The sequence below is a fragment of the Canis lupus genome, chromosome 3 (assembly GCF_003254725.2).
Source record: "Canis lupus dingo isolate Sandy chromosome 3, ASM325472v2, whole genome shotgun sequence".
Lineage (NCBI taxonomy): Eukaryota > Metazoa > Chordata > Mammalia > Carnivora > Canidae > Canis > Canis lupus.
Window position 1 is genome coordinate 91,890,916 of NC_064245.1, and position 20,842 is coordinate 91,911,757.

Here is a 20,842-nt window from a genome sequence, read left to right on the forward strand (position 1 = left end):
TATGTGTTCAGTCTCTGTGAGGTTTAGGAAGTCCCATAAACCGTCGTGTGGTGTGACTGAGCTTGGAATCCGAATCCTGTTGTCCCCTTGCTTTACAAGTGGATGAGCTGACGTCTGGGCAAACAGAGCCGTGCGTGCTCCGAGGGCGCCCAGGACACTGACCTGCACAGGAGCGGACAGACGCGCACTTGCCGGTTCTGCTGAGATCCGACCGAGGGAAGTGAAGTGCTGTCGCCCGACCCAGCCCAGGGACCAGCAGGTTCTTTTCTAACAGTGTTGTCACTGGCTGTCCACCAGAGTGAGTGTTCACTCTAAGCAAACAGCTGAGCGGCGTGGACTTTACCCACATTCCCGCCAGAGCTTCGGTACCAAACACTGGCCCCCTTTAAAGGGAGTTCTGAAGATACAAGTGCCTCGCGAAGCAGAGTAACTCGGTGACCAGTCTGCGTGGGCTCAGGGCAGGGTGACCCAGAGGACGGCGTGTGGCACGACGGGCGCTGTACCAACGCCGACGGCGCCGCTCAGACCGTGTGCCTCGCAGCCCACGCAGCCCACGCTCTTTCAAATGTTACATCATATACACACGTACAGGACAAAACACAAACAAACAAAAAAACCCCAAACCCAAAGACAAGTATTTTAGATGATAAATTTCCAGCCTGGAAAATTTTTAGGTAAGTTTTCTTTTGCTTTTATTACAAGCATATAATATTAATTGGCAAAACACTGAGTACAAGCTTCACTATCATAAAATCAAAACATTTAAGCAATATTCCAAAAAAGATTTTAGACAAAAACTAGCCACCAATAGTACAAAAATTACACACCAACACAAAGCATAAAAAATGTAAACTTTCAAATTAAACAGTCAAAAATATGTATCTGCATTGTCATCTCAGTAAACCGCGACAGCGTCCATGTTGCCACATGTGACGATCAGGTTACTGGCGGCTCACAGCCCTGAACCCTACGTCGCTCGGGGAGAGTATGGTTTTCTTATACCCAATTAAGCCGTTGGAACAGACATTTACACTAACGCTACACACACTTTAGGGGACACTCAACCTTCAGTCCATCCTTCAGATGCGCTCGTGGACACGGGAGCCACACGCGGTGCAGGCGACGGGCGGGCGGGCGGTGGCGCAGGCAGCCTCCTCGGTGGGACACCTGTCTCTGCCTGGCAGGGACGGGATCTTCGTAAAGATTACAGCTAGCCCGAGCCACGGGTTTCCTAAGCTACGGATCCCAACTTAGGTCGTTTGTTTAGACACAAGGCAGAGCAGCACCCTGGCTTTCAGGCTACGGCCCCCGGGACGTGCCGGAGCTAAGTGCTTTCCTGAGGAAACCGAGAAACCGCCTTTTTCCTGGGTCAGCTATCTGCGCTACGTTTACTTCCAGCGTCTTGAGAGCACACCTAATATTCACATGTAAAGTAGAAATCAGCTGGCTCGTTCCTAGAACAATCGATCCAATGACACATTTTAAATTGCTGCAAAACGCCCTCCTGTGCACTTTGAGAGAAAAAAATGAAACGAATTTGTAAAGACTTCGCCACAAGGAGGCTTCAGAGGGCCCAGGAGCCCCGAGGAAAGTAGCACCGTCCCGTCCGTGGCCGACACGCGGCGGTGCCTCCAGGGCCGTGAGCACGCGGGGCCGGTGTCCACGGCCGCCTGCCCGGCCGCCCCGCCGCACGGGGCACACACACAAACCATCCCCAAACAGCATTCTTGTTCTTAGAACAGCAACGGAAAAGGAAAACCCAAAGAGCTGAATGTACATACACTGGAATTCCACCTACATTCCCTTTCGATTTAGCAGAAGAGATGTGACGTTACAATTTAGGTAGATGTCTAATCAATGCATCTGGAACCTATTGCACAAAAGCATAAACGATGCTCTTCATCTATACAGAACAAAAACATACAAATTAAAAGCTACTCAAAGTAAAAAGAAGAAGCTTGCAAAACATGTCACAATTTCATTTTATATGCCTGTAAATAAAGCTGGACCACGGAAACCAAACAATTGGATGGGAAAATATGATAGAAGGCTTAAAATAGAATAAATAATTTTATAAAGTTAAGTTTTCTTTTTTTTAACCCCCCAAATCTTAAATTCAATATTATATATTCTATCTGAATTTTCTATCTTCATGAAAACTGCATTTAGTGAGACCGTGTGCTGGGCAGCGCGTCCCACTGTGGTGACGGTGAGACAGGAAGAAGGTGACCGGACAGCACTTGTTTTACCAGCGGAAACCGTCGTGGAAACCACTTCACAGGAACTCCATCTGTTAACAAAGAAACCTAGTAGGACCCGGCACTAACCGATCCTGGCTTTCATGCCGGGAAAAACCAAATTCAGCCTTTCGACGTGGACTGAGCGTGCCAGCGGGGAAGGGGCCCCCGGAGCTGCTCCGGGGCCGTCCTGCCGTGAAGACAGTCTGCGTGAGGAATCTTAGAAAAATAGGTATGTCTGCTGCTGAGGTTTCGTCGGGTTAACACGGCTACAAAAGGGGGTCACAGGAGGGTCAGCGGCCAGCCGGCGGCGCTGGCACTGGCTCCGTCTCCACCTCCGTGTCGGAATGCGTCCACTTAGCACCATAGCAAATTCAAGTGATTTCAAAGATAGCTACAAAGTTACAAATATGTGTCGGGAGATCCTCCGGCGACCCCGCGGCTAATCGCACCGCGGGTCGGCTCTGGGTGTGGATGCGGACCCCGCGGAGCCCTCCCCGCCTCCCCGCGGGCGGCCCCCAGCCCGCACCGAGGCACCGCGGCCGTGCGCGGCGCTCGGCAGTAGTGTGTATGCTGAGGTAGACGGTGCGAGTCACGCACACGCGTGCGCTCGCTGGACCCCGCGGGGCGGCCAGAAGCACGACGCGGCGCGCCCGGCTGCGCCCCCTGCACGCGGCCCCCACGTCGCTGCGCTCGAGCCCGGTCCGACCCCGCGCCACACCCGCCTGCGCACGGCCCGGGCGGCTCTCCCGTCCCCGAGGTCAGGCCCGGTCGTGGCTGCTCCCGACGCTGACGTCTACGAAGAGGGGGCAGCAGAGACCCAACCCTCGCTGTCGGGGCGGCAGGACGGCGACAGCTCCTGAACACGGGGCGGGAGGGGGCGGCGAGCCCATGGACCCCAGGGCGACACTCGTGGCCCGGAAAGGCCGCTTCTCCTCCCGCCCTCACACGCTCCAAGTTACTGCTTTAAAGGGACAAATACTGATGTGCTGGCAGAGTTTATTCACTAATTCCACAAAAATATGAACATCTGCGAGGAGAAAGGGGTGAACCGAGAGTGTGCTGCCTGCCACGGCCGCGCCGGCCCGTCGAGGAACCGGGAAGGCAACCGCAGGCCCCACCGGAGCCCGGGGACGTGCTGCCCGACCCACGCACCTTCCCAGGAGAGACCCCCCCCCCCCCCCGGGCCACCACCCTGTCCGGCACGGTGAGCACGGGAAGGAGTCAAGCAGGGAGATTAAGCGGGAGCCCTGAGCCACCAGGGCCCTCACAACGTCCGAGGACGCAGGTGGCTCTGCAGGCCAGCGCCCAGCCAGCCAATGCAGCCCCGGGGCCCTGCGGGCCGTGCCAGCCCAGCCGCGTCCGGGGGGTGGGGGACCCTCCCGGCCTCGGCCAGGGCCGCAGCGCGTCCTCGGGGCCCAGGCGCCGGCGAGGCAGGGCAGCCGCGGGCTGACGTGGCTCCTAACGTGGAAAACTAAATCCCGTGGCTAACTCATAGTATTAATGGAATGCTTTTAAATTAACCATTTATATACCTTCTAAGTCTTCAGGAAGCTAAAGGCAACATAAATATCGTCATTCACCAAGAAGAGAGATTTTTTTCAATAACTTAGGAAGGGTTCAATAAACGTACAAGTATTTTTGAGGATTATCGTGAACCCAAATTCATAAACTAAACGGAAATGACCAGATTTTCAAGGCCTGGGAAGCAAGCACAGGTCGCGTGGCCACTGTGTTTACCATCTAGTCTGCGAGAGGCGCCTCTCCGGCCGCTGAGACTGTGAAGTGTTTCGTCGTCTTGTAACCGTGGTGCTGGTAGTGTCTTGTCGAGTGTGAATTCTCTCATACAAAAGTTATAAATACTCTATTCAGGAATCTGGTCCCGCGACACCGCAGGCGACACCCGCGTGCAGCGGGGCCCGGCGTGGGGCCGTGCTCAGAGCAGGTCCATCTTGGGTCTGTAGTGCAGCAGGAGCGGCGCCTTCTGCAAGACAAAGTCAGAGCACGGTGCCCATCACGACGGCCAGCCGGGGGGACGGGCCCCAGGCCTGCGCACACCTGCACCCCACCTGGTCCCGCCCGTCCCCTCAGGGTCCTGCTGCTCTGGGCCGCCCCCCAAGTCGAGGGTCCTGCCATCTGCCTCCTGCTTCACGGGGGGCACCTGAAGGCTTTCGGGCACCCTCTGGGTGCAGCAGCGGACCACGGGGTGACCACCTTGGCCAGGAGGACCCCAGCCACACGGGCTCTGGACTGATGATCTAGAACCTTCCCGTCAGAGTTGTTACTTCTAAGTTCCTTGTTGGAAATATGCACAGAAAAGTAGTTGTCGGATTCTGACAACCCAACAACCCAATCTTTACAAAGTGACGGGTCTCACCTTGAATCTCCATCTCGTGACAACCACAAATTTGAGCGTGTGGTCCTTGCCCAGGATTTCCTCATTGCATAAAATGTCCAGCTGGCGGGAGAAGAAGGCTTCAGTCAGGGCGCCCAGAGCACGGCGCTCAGCACACCTGGCCCCGGCACTGCACCAGCCAGCCAGGGGCACACAACGTGTCGCCTGAGGGTGACGGGTCCTGTTTCCAGGTGGCACAGGTGGGAGTGCTCGGAAGGCCCCGCCCCAACCCACCCAAGGGTGGAAAGCACCCGGAATCTGGACTCACACCCCCCAGGTCCCCTGCCCCAGGCCCTTGGCTGCTGTCACCACAGTACCTGTCTCCCCACCTCAGTCCAACTCTTGGCCGAGCGTGTCCCTCTTACCTCAGTGAAAAAGGAAATGGGCTCTTCAGATGGTCTTTCTCCTTTATTTTTTAAAAAGACTATTTTTAGAGCAGTTTTAGGGTGAGGGCAACACTGAGAGGGAGGTGCAGAGGTCTCCCATGTGCCCCCATCCCCCCAACCCGCACCGGAGTGGGCGTGTCATGGAGACACATGGTCCTCACCCAGGCGACAGACGGCGTCAGGGTCACCCCCTGGGCTGTGCACTCACGGCAGGTGCCCCCCGCGGTATCCCAGGGTGCGGCGTCACAGCCCCAAGGCCGCCGTCCTCCCCCTGTTCACCCCCCAGCCCCGACCACCGCTGACCCTGTCACTGTCCCCAGAGGTCTGCCTCTTCCAGAAGGTCCCACGGCGGGAATCAGGGGACTGCTTTCCCTTAGTGATATGCACTTAAGGTTTTCGTGGCTCGATAGCTTGTTTCTCGTTAGCATGAGTAACACCCCACCGTCTGGGCGGAGCACAGTTTATCTGCTCACATGCTGGAGCAGATAAAACACGTCCTGGTGTTTTCAAGTTTGGCAATTACGAACAAAACTGCTATAAACATCTGCATGCGGCTGTTGGTGTGGACGTAAGGATTCGGTTAATTCGGATGAACACCAAGGCGTGTGACTGCTGGACCTCGTGCGCAGAGGGTATTTACTTTTGTAAGAAACTGCACCGTTCTGCAGCGTCCACGGGGTTCATCCAGGTGGTGGCAGTTGGCAGTCTCCTACCTGCTTAAGGCTGAGTAACACTCCTCGTATGGATTGTGTTTATCATTCCATCCGTCCGTCCATCCATCATCCATCTGCTCATCCATCCATCCGTCCATCCATCTGATCATCCATCCATCTGTCCATCCCTCTGTCCATACTCCTGTTCATCCATTCATCCATCCATTCATCCACCTGTCCATCCATCCAATCATCAATTTGTCCGTCCATCCATCCATCCATCCATCCATCCATCCATCCACCCACCTGTTCATCCATCCGTCCACCCATCCCTGGACATGTGGGTGCTTCCACATCTCAGCGGCCATGACCGTGGGGGCCCTGCCCTCGGCTCTGGGAACCTGCCCAGACGTGGAAGGGCTGGGCCGTGTGGTAATTCTGTTTTTGAGGCCCGTCCACGCTGTCTTCCATGGTGGCTGCACCCTGTTAACACCCCCTGCCCCCCTCAATGGTGCACAGGGTTCCAGTTTCCTCACATCCTTGCCACTTTTATCTTCTTGTTATTTACTTTTTTTTTTTTTTTTTTTTTTTTTTTTTATAGTAGCCATCCCCGTAGGTTATGAGGTGGTTCCCAGTAATGACAGTGACACTGAGCATCCTTTCACGGCTACTGGCTGTGTGTGCCTTCTTGGGAGAAATGTCTAAGCCTTTTGCCCATTGTTAAAGCAGGTTGTTTGGTTTCTTTTACGCTACATTTTAGGAGTTCTCTATATACTCTGGATAGTAATCCCTTATCAGGTGTATGGCTTGCAAGTAATTTCTCACATTCTGTACAAAATTTTTTTATTTTCAAAAAGTCCAATTCGTCTACTTTTTTCTTTTGTTGACTGTGCCTTTGCTGCCCTAGCCAAGAAATCATTGCCAAATCCAGTGTCCTGAAGCTTTTGTGTTATGTTTTCTTCTAAGGTTTCATTGTTTTAGGTCTGACATTTAGGTCCCTGATCTACTTCAACTTCTGCACGTGGTGTGAGGCAGGGGTCCAATGTCATTCTTCTGCATGCTGATGTGCAGTTTCCCCAGCAGTTTGTTGAAAAGCCTGTCCTTTCCCCATTAAGTGGTCTTGGCACCCTTGTTGAACATCACTTGACCACCTACGTGAGGGTTCATTTCTGGCCTCTCTATTCATCTCCATTGATCTAGAGGGCTGCCTTTATAATACCAATATCACACTTTTTGATTAGTGTAGCTTCATAGTAAAACCTGAAATTAGGAAGTGTAGGTCCTTCAGTTATGTTCTTTTTCAAGATTATTTCAGCAACTTAGGGTCCCCTGAGATTTCATATAAAATTTAGGATGGGTTTTTAAATTTCTGCAAAATATATCATTGGGATTTTGATAGAGATAGCTTTGACTATAGATTGCTTAGGTAGTATTGACATTTTAACAACATTAAGTCTTCCAATCCGTGAACTTGGAACATGTTTCTATTTGTTTATTTATAAAGATTTTTATTTATTTATTCATGAGAGACACAGAGAGAGGGAGAGAGAGAGGGAGAGACACAGGTAGAGGGAGAAGCAGGCTCCATGCAGGGAGCCCGACGCGGGACTCGATCCCAGGTCTCCAGGATCATGCCCTGGGCTGAAGGTGGCGCTAAACCGCGGCGCCACCCAGGCTGCCCGTTTCCATTTATTTATGCCTTCTTTAATTCCTTTCAGTAATTTTTGTAGTTTTCATTGTACTAGTCTTTCATCTTCTTGGTTAATTCCTAAGTATTTTATTATTTTTGATGTGACTGTAAATTGAATTGTTTTTTATAATTTCCTTTTCAGATTACTCATTACTAATGTACAGAAATGCAGGTGATTTTTGTGTTGACTTTTGTCTTGCTATCTTGCTGAATTTGTTTAGTAGTTGTAACGTGTGTGTGTGTGTCATCTTTGGGATTTCCTTTTTTTTTTTTTTTTTTTAAGAAAAAGCCTGCTTTTATTGATGCACCCATAGACGGACCCACAATTTGAAAGGGACAGCGACCCAAACATGACACTCGTGGTTAACGCAACTGAAACACAAGGGGCAGAAGATGGCTTTACAGGGCCACATGCCTCCTAAGTTAGGGATGGCTTCTGCTATCATCTTGTCTTTGAAAGGGGAGAGCTTGCCGACGCCTAGATTCTGCTCCATGCCCTTGACCCCAGCAGCGACGGTGTGGAGCAAGAGGTGGTCTGCTTCCTGGAACTTACCGAAGGAACACTGAACAACTCCTTCCTTTCTGTTCGTTGCACCCACAAGGGAGAAAACAAAGCAGGCTCCAGCATATGCCATGGACAAGGTGGCAGGGCCTGCTCCAGCTTTGGCCTTCACCACCTCCGTGCTGGCCTCCTGGATTGCCCAGGGAACAGCCGTCAGCTAGTCCTGAGGAAGGTCCACCTTGAGGGTGCACTGAGAGATCGGGGGACGACAGTCTCTCCAGCATGGCCGCCAATGAGCCAATGACAGGAACGTTGAGTCGAGCGGGATCCAAACCCTTCAGCTCTACAATCAAAGTGCTGACTCTGACAATGTCCAAGGTTGTCACCTCGAAGATTTTATTGGGGTTCTATGCTCTGTGTTTCTTGAAAACTTTTGTCGCGATTGGGATGGTGGAGTTTAGTGGATTTGCAGTGATGTAGCTCGCGGCCTCAGGTCAGGGCTGGGTGCAGGCAGCAGGCAGGGCGACCACAACTGGGGCACCGGTGTTGACCAGGTCACCCCGTGGCAGGCCTGGTTTTTCCTGGGACTCCTGCTGGAATAACCACCACATCTCGGCCTTTTAGACGGTCAGCCAGCTGCTTAGGTCCGAGGTAGCCTCTCCCGGGTGCCCTGGCCTCAGATCTGCGGCCACCCCGGGTGTACAAGCACTGTCGTAGAGGGTCAGGCGGCTGACAGGCTGCGCAGTTCCTCCGAAAGCCCCCAGCACGGCTCTGTTAGCATTTTCTGGGCCGACAGCGGGGTGAGCGAGGGCGGAGAGCGTGGCTGGAGCGGGCGGGCAGCGGAACGGCAGGCAGGTGACACCACGACCTCCACCTCTTTGGGATTTTCCACATTAAGATCACATCATCGGCAAAGAGAGGGATGCTCACTCCTGCATCTTCCGCATGGAACCCCTCCCCCTGCCCGCTCCCAGCAGGACGCCTACAGGACCGCGTGGAACAGAGGTGGTGGCAGCAGCATCCCCACCTTGCTCCTCATCTCAGAGGAGACGCGTTCAGTCTCACGTCGCGTCGGACATCTCCCGGGGTCTTCTACGTGCTTCTTAGTGTGTGCAGGTGCTTCCCTTGCGTCCCTGGTTCGTGGGGTGTTTTTATGTGGACGCGTGCTGAGTGGTCACAGGCCTGGAGACCGGCCTCAGCGGCGACGATCCGGGGTCCCCCCTCCACTCTCCGATGCGCGTGTCACATGATCCGTGTCCCGCCCGCGCCTGCGTTCCAGGAAGAGTCCCCCTTGGTCATGGGGTACAGCCCTCTGGACGTGCCGCTACCCCGGTTGCTGGGAGGGGGTCACGGATGTCGGGCTCCGGTTTTCCTTTCGGACGGTGTCTCCGTGTGGCTTTGGTACCCGGCTGATGCTGGCCTCCCAGAATGAGTCGGGAAGCTTCTCTCCCCCTCAGGCTTTGGGAAGAGTTGGCAAGGACGTTGGGAGAACCACCTGCGAAGCCAGCAGGTCCTGGGCTCTCCTCCGCGGGGCGGTGTCGGATCCTGAGCCGGGCTCCGTACCAGTCGTAGGCCTGTTCACACCCGGCATCCCCGTGACTCGGTCTCGGAGGTTCTGTGTTTGCAGCCCTGCGTCCCCTCATCCTAGTTATCCCGCGTGCTGGTGTTCAGCTGTTCACGGGACTCTCTGACGACCCTTTCTATTTCTGCACAATCAGTAACAATGCCTCTGCTTTCATTTCAGATTTTAGTAATTTGTCTTTTTTCTTAGTCCATTAGCTAGAAGTTTGTCAAAACTTTAATATTTTCTTTAAAGATTTTGTTTATTTGAAAGACAGTGCACACAAGCTGGGGGAGGACAAGCAGACTCCGCACTGAGCACACAGCACCCCGCGTGGCTGGGTCCATGACCCTGAGATCATGACCGGAGCTGAAATTAAGTCGGAGCTGAAATCAAGTCGGAGGCTTAACCAACTGAGCCCCTCAGCTGGTTTATTGACCTTTCCAAAGAACTGAATTTCTCTATTGTATTCTGTTCTCAATTCCATTTATCTCTGCTTTGATCTTTGTTATTTCCTTCCTTCTGCTGACTTTGGGTGCAAAGCTTTGTTCTTTTTCTAGTTCTATGTTGTTGATGAGGCCTTTCTTGTCTTTAATGTAAGTATCTATGGTTATAAACTCCCCCCTTAGCACTGTTTTTACTGTAACCTACAGGTTGATAAGTCGTGTTTTCATTTTTATTGGTCTCTAAGTATTCTCCAATTTCTCTTGGATCCGTTAGTTGTTTGAAAGTGTGTTGTTTAGTGGCGCCTGGGGGCTGGCCAGGAGTCTGCTCAGGTCCTGATCCCCGGGTCCTGGGACGAGCCCCATGTCGGGCTCCCTGCTCAGTGAGGAGCCTGCTTCTCCCTCTGCCCCTCCCCGCACTCGTGTGCTCTCTCTCTCTCTCTCTCACTTTTTCTCTCTCAAATAAATAAATCTTAAAGAAAAGTGTGTGTATTGTTCTTTAAATAAATCTTAAAGAAAAGTTCCACGGTATTGTGAACCTGCCAGGTTTCCTCCTGTAACCGTCTCTGACTGTGTGCTGCTGTGGTCAGAGAAGACGCTCTGAGGCAAGTCTGTGTCTGCCTTCCTCTTATAAGGACCTTTTTGCCACTGAATTTAGGGCCCAGCTGGATGATCCAGGATGATCTCAAGATTTGTGACACATCAACAAAGACCTTTGTTCAAATAAAGTCACATTCACATGTTCTGGGCGTTAGGAAATGGATGTATGTGTTGGTGGGGTCACCGCGTGGCCCACTATGGTCTGCCTTCTGGTCCCTCGGATCCACATCCATCTCACGTGCTAGGTGCACTCGCCCCATCTCCACATGTCAGCGTAGCGTTGCCACCTCAGGAGGGCCCCCCAGTGACACCCGAGCCGACAGGCTCACCCAGCCTTCTGTCCACCCCCTGCACACACCAGGGGCTCCGGCTTTCACTTAATTCCCATCATTTACCACCAAATACCTGAAAGTATCTTACTAACCTGCCCACTTATTCACCCTTCCCCCAGCCAGTCGTCCATCCATTTGTGGATGACGAAGAATAGCCTCTCTTCCAAAGGAACACCCTCTCCCTGCCGCCCCGCCAGCTGTCCCTCCTGGTAAGGGGCTCTCCTGCGCGCGTCTGGCCTTCCCTCCACGCTCTTCACCACCACGTCCCATCACACTGGCCACACTGGCAGGGAGCATGCACAACAAATGGAGATTTTTTTTCTGACTTAAAATCTCCAAAGATATAAAAACAAAAAAACCCAAAGAACTTTAGAAGTACCACTTTTACAAATGAGAAACGATTTGTTATAGTTTCTATTGGTGGTGTAGCTCCTACCTCATTGAAAGACGAAAGGTTAAGTTTTTTGGCGATGAACTTCTTCAGGTGCAGGACCGTGGCCTGGGCCGAGCAGCGGATCCACTTCCGTTTCAGGCCGCGTAGTTTGCTGCTGTTGCACTCCAGACAGATGCTCACCTGTGAGAGGAGAACACGGCTGGCAGGCTCGCTCAGATGCTAGAAGTGACAACGCTGACCTTGTGAAATCAGAAGTCGCTTTGGGCCTCAACACCGTGGGAAAGGGTTTTACTTCATCATTTCATACACATTATCTTAAAATCTGTTTACTGTTTTGTGAAACATAATCGAACGCTGTTAATTTTGTCTTATCAACGTACTACTTCAAAGTAACTCTGGGAATTATCTGTTCATTGTACACACAACACTGGTCTCGCCTCGGAGGTAAACTGCCACAGACTGAGCCCCATCCCGAGCTCCTGGCTGGTGGGACGCACACAGTCAGGCTGCGAGGAGCACCTGCTGGCATGAGGAGGAAGGACGCAGAGCCAGCATGGTGGGAGCCCCTGACTGTGCACGGATGCACCGAGGAAGGCTTTGTAAAGGAAGCAGTAGGACAACTGCCCTTGAAAGAAGACGGCAGGGGCCCCTGGGTGGCTCAGCAGTTGAGCGCCTGCCTTCCGCTCAGGCCGTGACCCTGGGGTCCTGGGATCGAGTCCCGCAACAGGTTCCCCGGAGGGAGCCTGCTTCTCCCTCTGCCTGTGTCTCTGCCTCTCTGTCTGTGTGTGTCTCTCATGAATAAATAAATAAAATCTTAAAACACACACACTAAAAAACAGGACAGCAGAGTCTTGAGAGAAGAAAGTACTCTGGCGTCAGGAAAAAACCACAAGCAAAGGCACAAAGTTGGAAAGTTCACAGTTACCTCCCGGACAATCAACAATTCAGTGGGGTCACAGTATGTGGCGTGTGACAGGGACCGCGAGGTAACCGAGTAAGAGGGGACCAGGGGTGCCCGGCAGAGGCAAAGAAGGACCCCAGGCCGTGCAGCCTGGCTCAAGAGAACCCTCATGAACGAGTAATTCTCCAGGAACAGCCACAAAAACAAGGCACAATCAGACCTCCCAAAATTCAGGTAAAAGGATGAAGAGAGGAAGGGCACCCAGGGCCTCAGTTAGTTGCACGTCTGACTCTTGATTTCAGCTCAGGTCATGATCTCAGGTTTGTGGGACTGAATCCTGCTCAGGCTCCGCACTGGGCATGGGGTCGGCTTGAGAGTCTCTCTCTCTCTGCCCCTGCCCCCTGCCCACATGCTCTCAAAACAAAACAAAACAAAACAGAGGAATTAACTAAAATCTGTAGGTCTAAAATTACTAGAGATACAAAAGAAGGAATTAAATACGTAATACACTTTGGATAAAACCAAGCAGGTGTAAAAGGTAACTAAATACACCTTCTAAGCCTCATGGTGGCTGAATCACAGAGGAAGACAGACCGATTTCATGAAAAACCAACTTGAGGAAATTATCTAAAAGAAATACAGAGACCAAGATGTCAATTAAAATAACAAGACAAAGAAGAGGGAAAAGGGAGGGATGTAACGCACCTGGGACAGGTGTTCTCAAGGAAGGGAGAACTGGGGACAGAAGTAATAGCTGAAGATCAAAATGGTGGAGGACGTAAACTCTCAAATTTAGGAAGCCAAAGAATCCAAAACAAATGAAATAAAGGAAAGCTACACCTACAGAGACGTGGGGAAGGCGGGGAGGTGGGGAGGCGGGGAGGCGCCAGGAAGGAGCAGTGGGTGTTCCCAGCCGGGCCGCTGGGCCTGGAGCCCCGCAGGAAACGTGCAGGGATGAGCATGGTAAGCGAGACAGACCCCGGGGAGGAGGGGGCGGCTGAGGAAAAAGACCCCCGTCGGGGAGGCAGGCACGGGGCCCCAGGTGGGCGAGCGAGGCACTCGTGTTGTTGGGGCAAACCAAGAGGCTCATTAACATCAGACCTTCAAAAAAATGTAAACATTCATTTTAGATTTTCACAGCCACTAAAATAATAAAAATAGGGCCTGTAACTTGCCAGGTAGTTGCTAAACAGACGCAAAAAAGAGATTGAGGGGCACGAGTTCAGTAGAAGGCAAGAATGGGGGAAGATAAAAAACTATCAGTGCAAAGTGCAAATAAATTCAGAAATACCACCAATCATGGTAAATGTAAAATAACTTGGTCAGTTAAAGAAATTTTCTCATTGGATTTTCTAAAAAATTCAGTTCTGTGCCGACACGAGTGTCGTAGTTAAGTTGGAAAAAAAAAATTGAAATACCAGGCAACTATTAACCAGAAGCGAGCTGACCCAGCCAACCAGGTGAAGGAGACTTCCAGAAAGAGAGCTTCCTAGCAGAACGCTCCCCGAGAAACGTCTCTGACCCAGAAGGCACTGAGGACACGCTCGGGCTGGCGGGAGGCTGAGGCACCGTGACCCCCACGACGGGCGGCCGTGTGCTCCTGGGACAGCCAGGTCCGAGCCCGCGGCGCCGCGCAGGCCACGAGGCTTAGGTAAGCAGGGCAGCTCCAGCAGAGGCCGCAGGGGCCAGAGGGTGCTGGCCCACAAGAGGCTCAGAGACACGCGGCCTGCGTCCCCGGCTGGACGAGGACCAGACGGCCAGGATTTAGGGGAGGGAAGGGGAGGGGCGGGGGGACCGGAGGCTGGGTTCACCCCCCTCAGGTTTGTGTGGACTTGTGCGGGCGGCGGGGACGGTGGCACGGTGGTGCTCCCGTCGCGTTACGGCGTTTGGCGTCCCCGCCGGCCCTAAGGACACGGATGTGTCGCCAGGCTAACTGCACCAGATCAGCCTGGAGGAAGTACCAGGGGCGTGGGACAGCTTGCGACCCCCAGCAGCCAGTCCTAGGTCAGGCCCTCGGCCAGCCCTCCCTGTCCCGCTCCAGCCACCTCCCATCTCTACGATGGGCCTTCCGGGGACACCGTGTCTCGGCGGATCACACGACACGCCGTCGCCCTCACCGGTCACCGCTGGCCACAGCGCCTGCGTGGGGGACCGCACGCCGTCTCCCCAAGGCCTGGCTGCCGTGAGCAACGGGGCTGTTTCCACGCACGCAGGGAGCCGCAGACGCGCAGGGTTAGTTTGTGTCTGACTCGCCACGCGGCTCTCGCAAGCGGCTCAGCCCTTTACACTCCTGCCAGCTCCCGCACCAGCCCCGCCAGGCCCTGGCCCTCTGACCCAGCCGACCCCGTGGGCATCACGGTTTGGTTTCGGTTCCCTAATGACTCAGGATGCCGAACAGCTCTCACGTGATTATTAACCAGGAGCAACGTTCAAGGACGTGGTTCACCCACCTCTCAGCGGGGTTATCTCCTCACCCAGTTACACGACACGCGTGTTCTAGACACAGGTCCTTTATCAGAACGTGATTTGCAAGTATTTTCTCCCAGTCTGTGGCCGGTCCTTTCACTTGACAAAAGCCACTCGTTTTTCTTCCGTGGGCTGTGTTGAACGTGAGAACTCTAGGCCTAGCCCAAGGCCCTAAAGATTTTCTCTCATTCGTGTTTCCCCATAAAAGTTTTGAAGTTTCACATACTCTTATATTCTGGGCTGTTACACATGGTGTGAGATGAGGACGTCCGTCCGTCCAGGGTGTGGACGCCCAGCCGTCCACCACCCCCTGCCCCCAGTGCCCTCCCTTGGCTCCTTCACTGAAAACCAAATACTACAAATCTAAGGGCTTATTTCTAGGGTTTGTTCTATTTCTGCAATTTGTTCTACTCACTCATCTACTTAATGCCTCGAATGTAATGTCTTGACTACTGCAGCTTTTTAGTGGGATATGAGGTTTAGAATTTTCTACATAGATTTCTAAGAAATAACCCATGGGTCAAAAAAGAAATCATAATGAAAATTTAAAAATACTTAGAACCAAGAATATATTTGGGAACTATGTGGATATTCAACTCAAGAAGCCAGGAAAGGCACCAAGGGTGAACGCAGGGACAGCAGAGGGAAGTGAGAGCATGAGGCGTCTGGCAGGGACGACCCGGAACACAAGGCAGAAACGTGGTCTCACAGCGACACTCGGGCCGGGGCGGGGGGGGCGGTGGTGGCGCGTGTTACCCAAGAGCGCCGGGTTGGACACAAGCACCTGGCGGACGGGCACGGGCCCGGAGGAAGGGAAGGCAACTTCGCCAACGCTACCTTTTCCCAAAGTAACCCTGAGCCCATCCTCTGTCGCTCTCAGAAAGGTCTCTGTGGGTCGCCCACGCAGTGTGGCAGGTTGGTTTCTAATTGTTATTTCGAAGAGCAAAAGGCAAAATTAGTCAAGATTATTTTGAAAAGAAAAATTAGGAGTATCCGCAAGTCAACATGTGACTGTGGTTTTGGCACCAGCACAGACGACAGGGCCGTGGCGAGGACAGACCCGAGCACGGACGGAGCACAGGCGGGGCGAAGGTCCTCAGCAGGAGGGGAGCCGGGGGACGCGGAGGAGCACACCCGGAGGACGAGAGGCTTGCCCTGCCGCCCTGCCGCCCACGATCACCGCTGCTGGCCTACGACCTCACTGTAGAAAGGGGAACTTTAAAACAGCTCGTAAGATAACGTCAGAACATGTTTAGAACCTTGGGTGCGGAGATCGCCTGAGATACCGGAGGAAATGAGGATGGTTTTAATTACTTTGACCCAAAGGCTCCGAATAATGACGAGCATCGACTCGGGACAAGCAGGCCCCGCACGGCTCTCGGGGAGAGCCAGGCCACCCGGCGCACCAAGTCCCTGGCGGAGTAGGCGACTTCATGAAACGCGGAAGAACCAGGAAAACCAAGAAACGCTTGAGGGGACGTTCGGCACGACCGGAGCACATGCGAAGACAGGACTGAGGAAGAGAAGCGGGCGACCCGTCCGGGGACCGCGCGTCCTGGCAGGGACAGGCCCAGCGAGGCCTTGGCAGCCGCTCAGCCTGGGTCTCAGGGTCACAGCGACTGGCCCCTTGGCCCGAGCGTCCAGCAGGCAGGGACACGGCACAGCCCGAGCGCAGCACACAGACGCCGCATGGCATCAGCACCAAGTCCCTGTGTTACACTAAGGTTCTCACAACTGGAACTGGGACTGACAGGCAGTCGTAGAAAGACGCATGTTCCGTTTACGCGGCTTATGGCTACAGATACGGACGTGAAGCCCCCGGCCCAGCCGGGCATGGCCCCTGCTCTCGGGGGAGAGCCCCAGCCCCCAGCACAGCTCCGCTGCCCGGTCCCCTGCCCCAGGGAGCCCCGGCACCCCTGCTCCCTCCTCCGCGGGCCCTGCTTTGCCGCCCGCCCTCCCTGCCCTCCCCTTGGACAGCCTGCCTTGCTGCTCCCTGGCTGGGGGCCCAGACGAGGGTGCTCGGGTCTGTGGGCTGTCCCACGGGGCTGAGGCTCGTGCAGGCCGAGTGCTGCCCCCAGCCACGGCGGCGAGTGGGGGTGCGCGCATGCTGAGCAACAGCCCAAAGCCCTCACCTGGCGGCTCCGTCGCTGTGGGGGGGGGGGGGAACCCCACAGGTCACGGGCACCTCTGGGAACACCTGACAGCCCATTTGCTCAGAAGCAGGCCCTAGAGGAGGGCCAAATTCTTCTGCTTAAAAGTAGGTGTGGGGCGCCTGGGGGCTCCGTCAGTGAAGCGCCTGCCTTCAGTTCAGGTCATGATCTCGGGTCCTGGGATCCTGGCTCACGTGCGGCTCCCTGCTCAGCAGGGCGTCTGCTTCTCTCTCTCCCACTCCCCCTGCTTGTGTGTTCTCTTGCTCTCAAATAAATAAAATCTTTAAAAAAAGAAAAAAAGGAGGTGTATATTCTAATTTTCTTGTGTTTGCTTTAGTGATTCATCAGAGCTACAGAATGTGGCCTTTACTGCAAGCCCACCTGGCAGCAGCTGGGGTGGGGGGTGCGGTCTTGTCCCAGGGAAAGAGACTGAGCTGCTCTGGGGGAGGCGGGGGATGGGACAGGGAGGGGGGGGGTGCAGGAGCGGGGCTGGGGCTGAGGCTGGGGCAGGGGAGTGGGGGGAACGGGGGACGGGAGACAGGGATGGGTGCAGGGACAGGGCGGGAATGGGGACAGGGTGGGGGTGATGGGGATGGGGGGTGAGAGTGGGGACGGAGCAGGGATGGGGGGGATGGGGATGCGGCCGGGGCAGGCACCGAGCACCAAGGTGGCTGAGCACCACCTGCGGCTTGACTGCGGATGAGGACGAGCCGCCTGGAATGTCACAGGCGCTCTGTCTGGAGTGCGTTCAGAACAGAGCCAGGTGCGTTGAGGCTCAAGGACAGCAAAGCCTGACAAGCATCGTGGCGAAGTCTAGTCTTGTTCTGAGAAGTTACAGATGCCAACTGACTCTACAAACGGACATAAAATAGAGATTTAAGTGCGACTGACACCGCTCCTAGAGTACCAGATGAGAAACTCAAACTCCAAACGGCAGGAGAGGACGACGGAGGGCACTTGGGAGAAGGCCCGAGAGGGGCGGGCAGGGAAGTGGAGGCCCAGGAGCCCCGCGCACGCAGCCGAGGGCAGGAACCCCGTGCACACACACGGCGGCCACGAGGACGGACCGAGTCAAGAGGCCAGGAAGATTCATTAAGCCAAAGATGGACTCTTTTGAAAGCAACTGATCAAACAGACGAATCCTCGACACGTGGAGGATAAAAAAGGCAAAAATTATTGACAATAAACCGCGGAAATGTAAGAAGCAATGAAGGGGAAACTAAGCCGGGGGTGGGGCCGGCAAGGGAGCCCTCTGCCCACCGGGCCGCCCGTCCTCCACTGGCCCCAGGGGCACCGATCACACCTCTACGTCCACACACCGTTTCGCTCCCAGAGATCTCGACCAGAACCGTGTCATCTGAAGATTCAGACCCTCTTAGTCTGTTCTTCCCAAACCACACTACTTAAATCATGTACTTAACACACACGTGCACACGTACGTGTACGATCTGCAAGCACGTAAAGCTGCACCTACCAGCACACGTGCACACACACCCAGACGCGGCCAACGCCCGTCTGCACGGCTGTCCTGAGCGTTTCCTCCCCCAGATGCTCTATGTGCACAGTTAGAGCCACAACCACCGAGGCTCATCTGGCGAGGACACACCTTGCCCTCCCGTGATCTGGAGTCCCTCTTATGTGTTCTCTACGTTCTTCCCACCCGCGCCCACGGATTCTGCAGGCTGATCTTACCCCCCCCCACCCCCACCCCCCCACCCCCGGTGAGCAGCCAGTGCTGAGCACCCGCCGCCGGGGTCCCTGCCGCCGACGCGGGGGACGGGGACGCAGGGGCGGCGCTCTGCTCGCGCGCACAGCTCCTCTGCCTGCCTCCTCAGCGCGGGACCCAGAGCCACGCCAAGCACAGCTCCTGTGTCCTAACGCCAGGGGCCCCGCTGTCAGTGGATGCGCCGGCAGCCCTCCGCTCAGGGTGCTGGGAGGCGCGGCACACATGGACTGGGACGGGAGCGCACGCTCGCTGCTCCCTCTGATCTGGCGAAGACGCCTCGGGGCTGTCTGCTTCCTTCCCTGTGACGTGCGACCCGACTGGACCCCGTCGTACGGGATACGCGACACGCACGGAAAGGTGCCCGGCGCCAAGCGACCCCACCTGGGGAGTCGTGTGCAGGGTCTGGGCTTCAATTCTTTTACGTTCAGGATGTTTCAGAGCAAGCACATGTTTCTCTGCCAACTAAAAGGAACAGATAAGGAAGGAGAAACTAAGGAGACGTGTTGGCACTTGGCCGCGTCTACTTCCTTGGCGACTGGCCTTTTCTTCAGAAACGGAGGCAGGCCCCACGGCGGGCGTCCGCGCCTCTCCTGCCGTCTCGTGCCGCGCGGGCTCACACCCAGGCCAACACCGTCTACCTGCTCGTCGCTTCGGTGGTAGTCGTTGTCCTCCTCCTGCTTCTCCTCTGCTGCTTCTTTGTTCGAACTGTCATCTGCTTTGGTTTCACCTTTCAGCAAAAACAGAAGACACCGGGTTACAAATCCAGAATGTTAAACCATCATCTAACATTAAACCATTATTTTTCTAACCATACGCTATGGTCAAAATGCTACAAAGATTCATCCAAATAAGACAGTTGCACCTTTAAAGGGATACATAACTGGGGCAGCTGGTCTACGAAGCACCTGCTAAAACGCCGCGGGGCCCGAGAGCCTGCGGCCAGCTGTACGTGGTCCGGGGTCGTGTGCACCAGGGCGCGGCAGGCCGAGGCCACCTGGCCCGGCGGACGGTGCAGAGCCCTCGCGCCCAGTACTGTTCAACGCCTCGTACGCCAACTACCAACTGGGTGACGCACGGCTCCCACGACCTCTAGGGTTCCAACACCACTTTTGGAACAAAGACCCCATCGAAAGCAAGTGGCTGGGACGAGATCCCCAGCCTCACACGCCGTCCCCGACGGCGTCCCCTGCCTTGGCCGCCCCCCGCCATTCCGGGGCCAGCCGCGACCTGTGCTTTCTTGCACTGTGGTCAGAAACACACGGGGCGGTCTGGAACCCTCTGAGGAACCGCTGTGGTCACTGGGAAAACAGCACGGCACCAAACGTCTGAATAACCTGTTATAATACAGCTGGACCTTACACTACCACTGATTCTACGTGGAGCCCAGGCACTGTTGGGCCACCCCCATCAGGGCAGACGGGCCTGGGAGCCTCTCGGGGCCTCTGCACGGCACCTCACTCCCGGTCCCTGGGAATCCCGCCCTGTCACCCGAAGGGACCCTGGTCCAGGACCCGGTCCTCACGCCGCCCCACGAGCACCACACCAAAGCCCGGGGGGTGCCCAGGATGGCGGGCAGCAGGTGCGCCGGCCACTCACCGTTCCGATGGGGGTCGAGGTGCTGCTTTGCAGAACAGGTCTCCCCCTTGACGTCTCCGGGCACCTCCATGCCTAACTTGTGGTAGAAGTCCCTCTGCTTCCTCATTTCCGCTGTTGGAAACAAACACGTGCTCAGTGTCAGGAAGGCACCAGGGCCCATCAGGACCCCGCTCGCAAGCATCGCAGCAAATGACAACCTGGATCCGGGGGCCTCGATGGCTGCCACCAGGAGACCCACTGGGGTGGCCACGTTCACGAGCGTGCAGGGGAGGCCGTGCAGCAGCAGGAGCCCCCAGCCCGAGTGTGCACACCCGCGAGACCCCTGCCCCAGACCCAACATCGGGGTGGCCACGCTCGCGAACCTGCAGGGGAGGCCATGCAGCAGCAGGAGCCCCCAGCCCGGGTGTACACACCGCGAGACCCCCCTGCCGCCCCCGAGACTCAAGACAGCCGCTTCCAGCAGCTGGTGTCTGCCCCACGCTACCCGACCCTGCGGTGGCACAGGGATCTGGGGCTCAGGCCTGCCCGCCCGCCGACCCTGACGGCGCCAGGCTGTGCCCACGGTGGGTGAGGAGCGCCCCCTGCTGCCTGCGGGCGGCCACCACAGCCAGGAAGGTCCCTAAGGTGCAGAGGCCGGCGCCACAGGCTCCCAGCAGCAGGCTCCCAGCCTCGCTCCCCGCGGGCGGCAAGCCAGCCAGAGCAGCTCCCCGAGCACAACCGGGCGGGCGCCTTCTGACAGCAGGTGGCCGCCCCACGACTTTTGGCACAAAGGGACTCTAAAGCCTGTGCCCAGACAACAGAGCAGCCGGT

General features: G+C 55.4%; 1 protein-coding gene and 1 pseudogene across 6 annotated transcripts in view; both read right to left on the reverse strand.

Moving 5' to 3' along the window:
- Window positions 1-667: 667 nt before the first annotated feature.
- Window positions 668-20,842, reverse strand: part of PCGF3 (polycomb group ring finger 3) — a 49,052-nt gene continuing 28,877 nt past the window's right edge. For 3 of the 6 annotated variants that reach the window (XM_025438418.3, XM_049108098.1, XM_049108099.1), the window contains 6 exons: window positions 20,033-20,143; window positions 19,075-19,163; window positions 18,818-18,898; window positions 11,236-11,373; window positions 4,615-4,695; window positions 3,220-4,221 (listed from right to left, as the gene is read on the reverse strand). In XM_025438418.3, the coding sequence (XP_025294203.1) occupies window positions 4,174-4,221; window positions 4,615-4,695; window positions 11,236-11,373; window positions 18,818-18,898; window positions 19,075-19,163; window positions 20,033-20,143 (548 nt within the window). In that variant the 3' untranslated portion in view covers window positions 3,220-4,173. Of the gene's footprint in view, window positions 2,291-3,219; window positions 4,222-4,614; window positions 5,039-11,235; window positions 11,374-18,817; window positions 18,899-19,074; window positions 19,164-20,032; window positions 20,144-20,842 lie in introns of those variants that run through there. The other 3 variants (XR_007409632.1, XM_025438420.3, XM_049108097.1) reach the window with 3 other exon arrangements.
- On the reverse strand, window positions 7,618-11,229 carry LOC112654104 (malate dehydrogenase, mitochondrial-like; annotated as a pseudogene).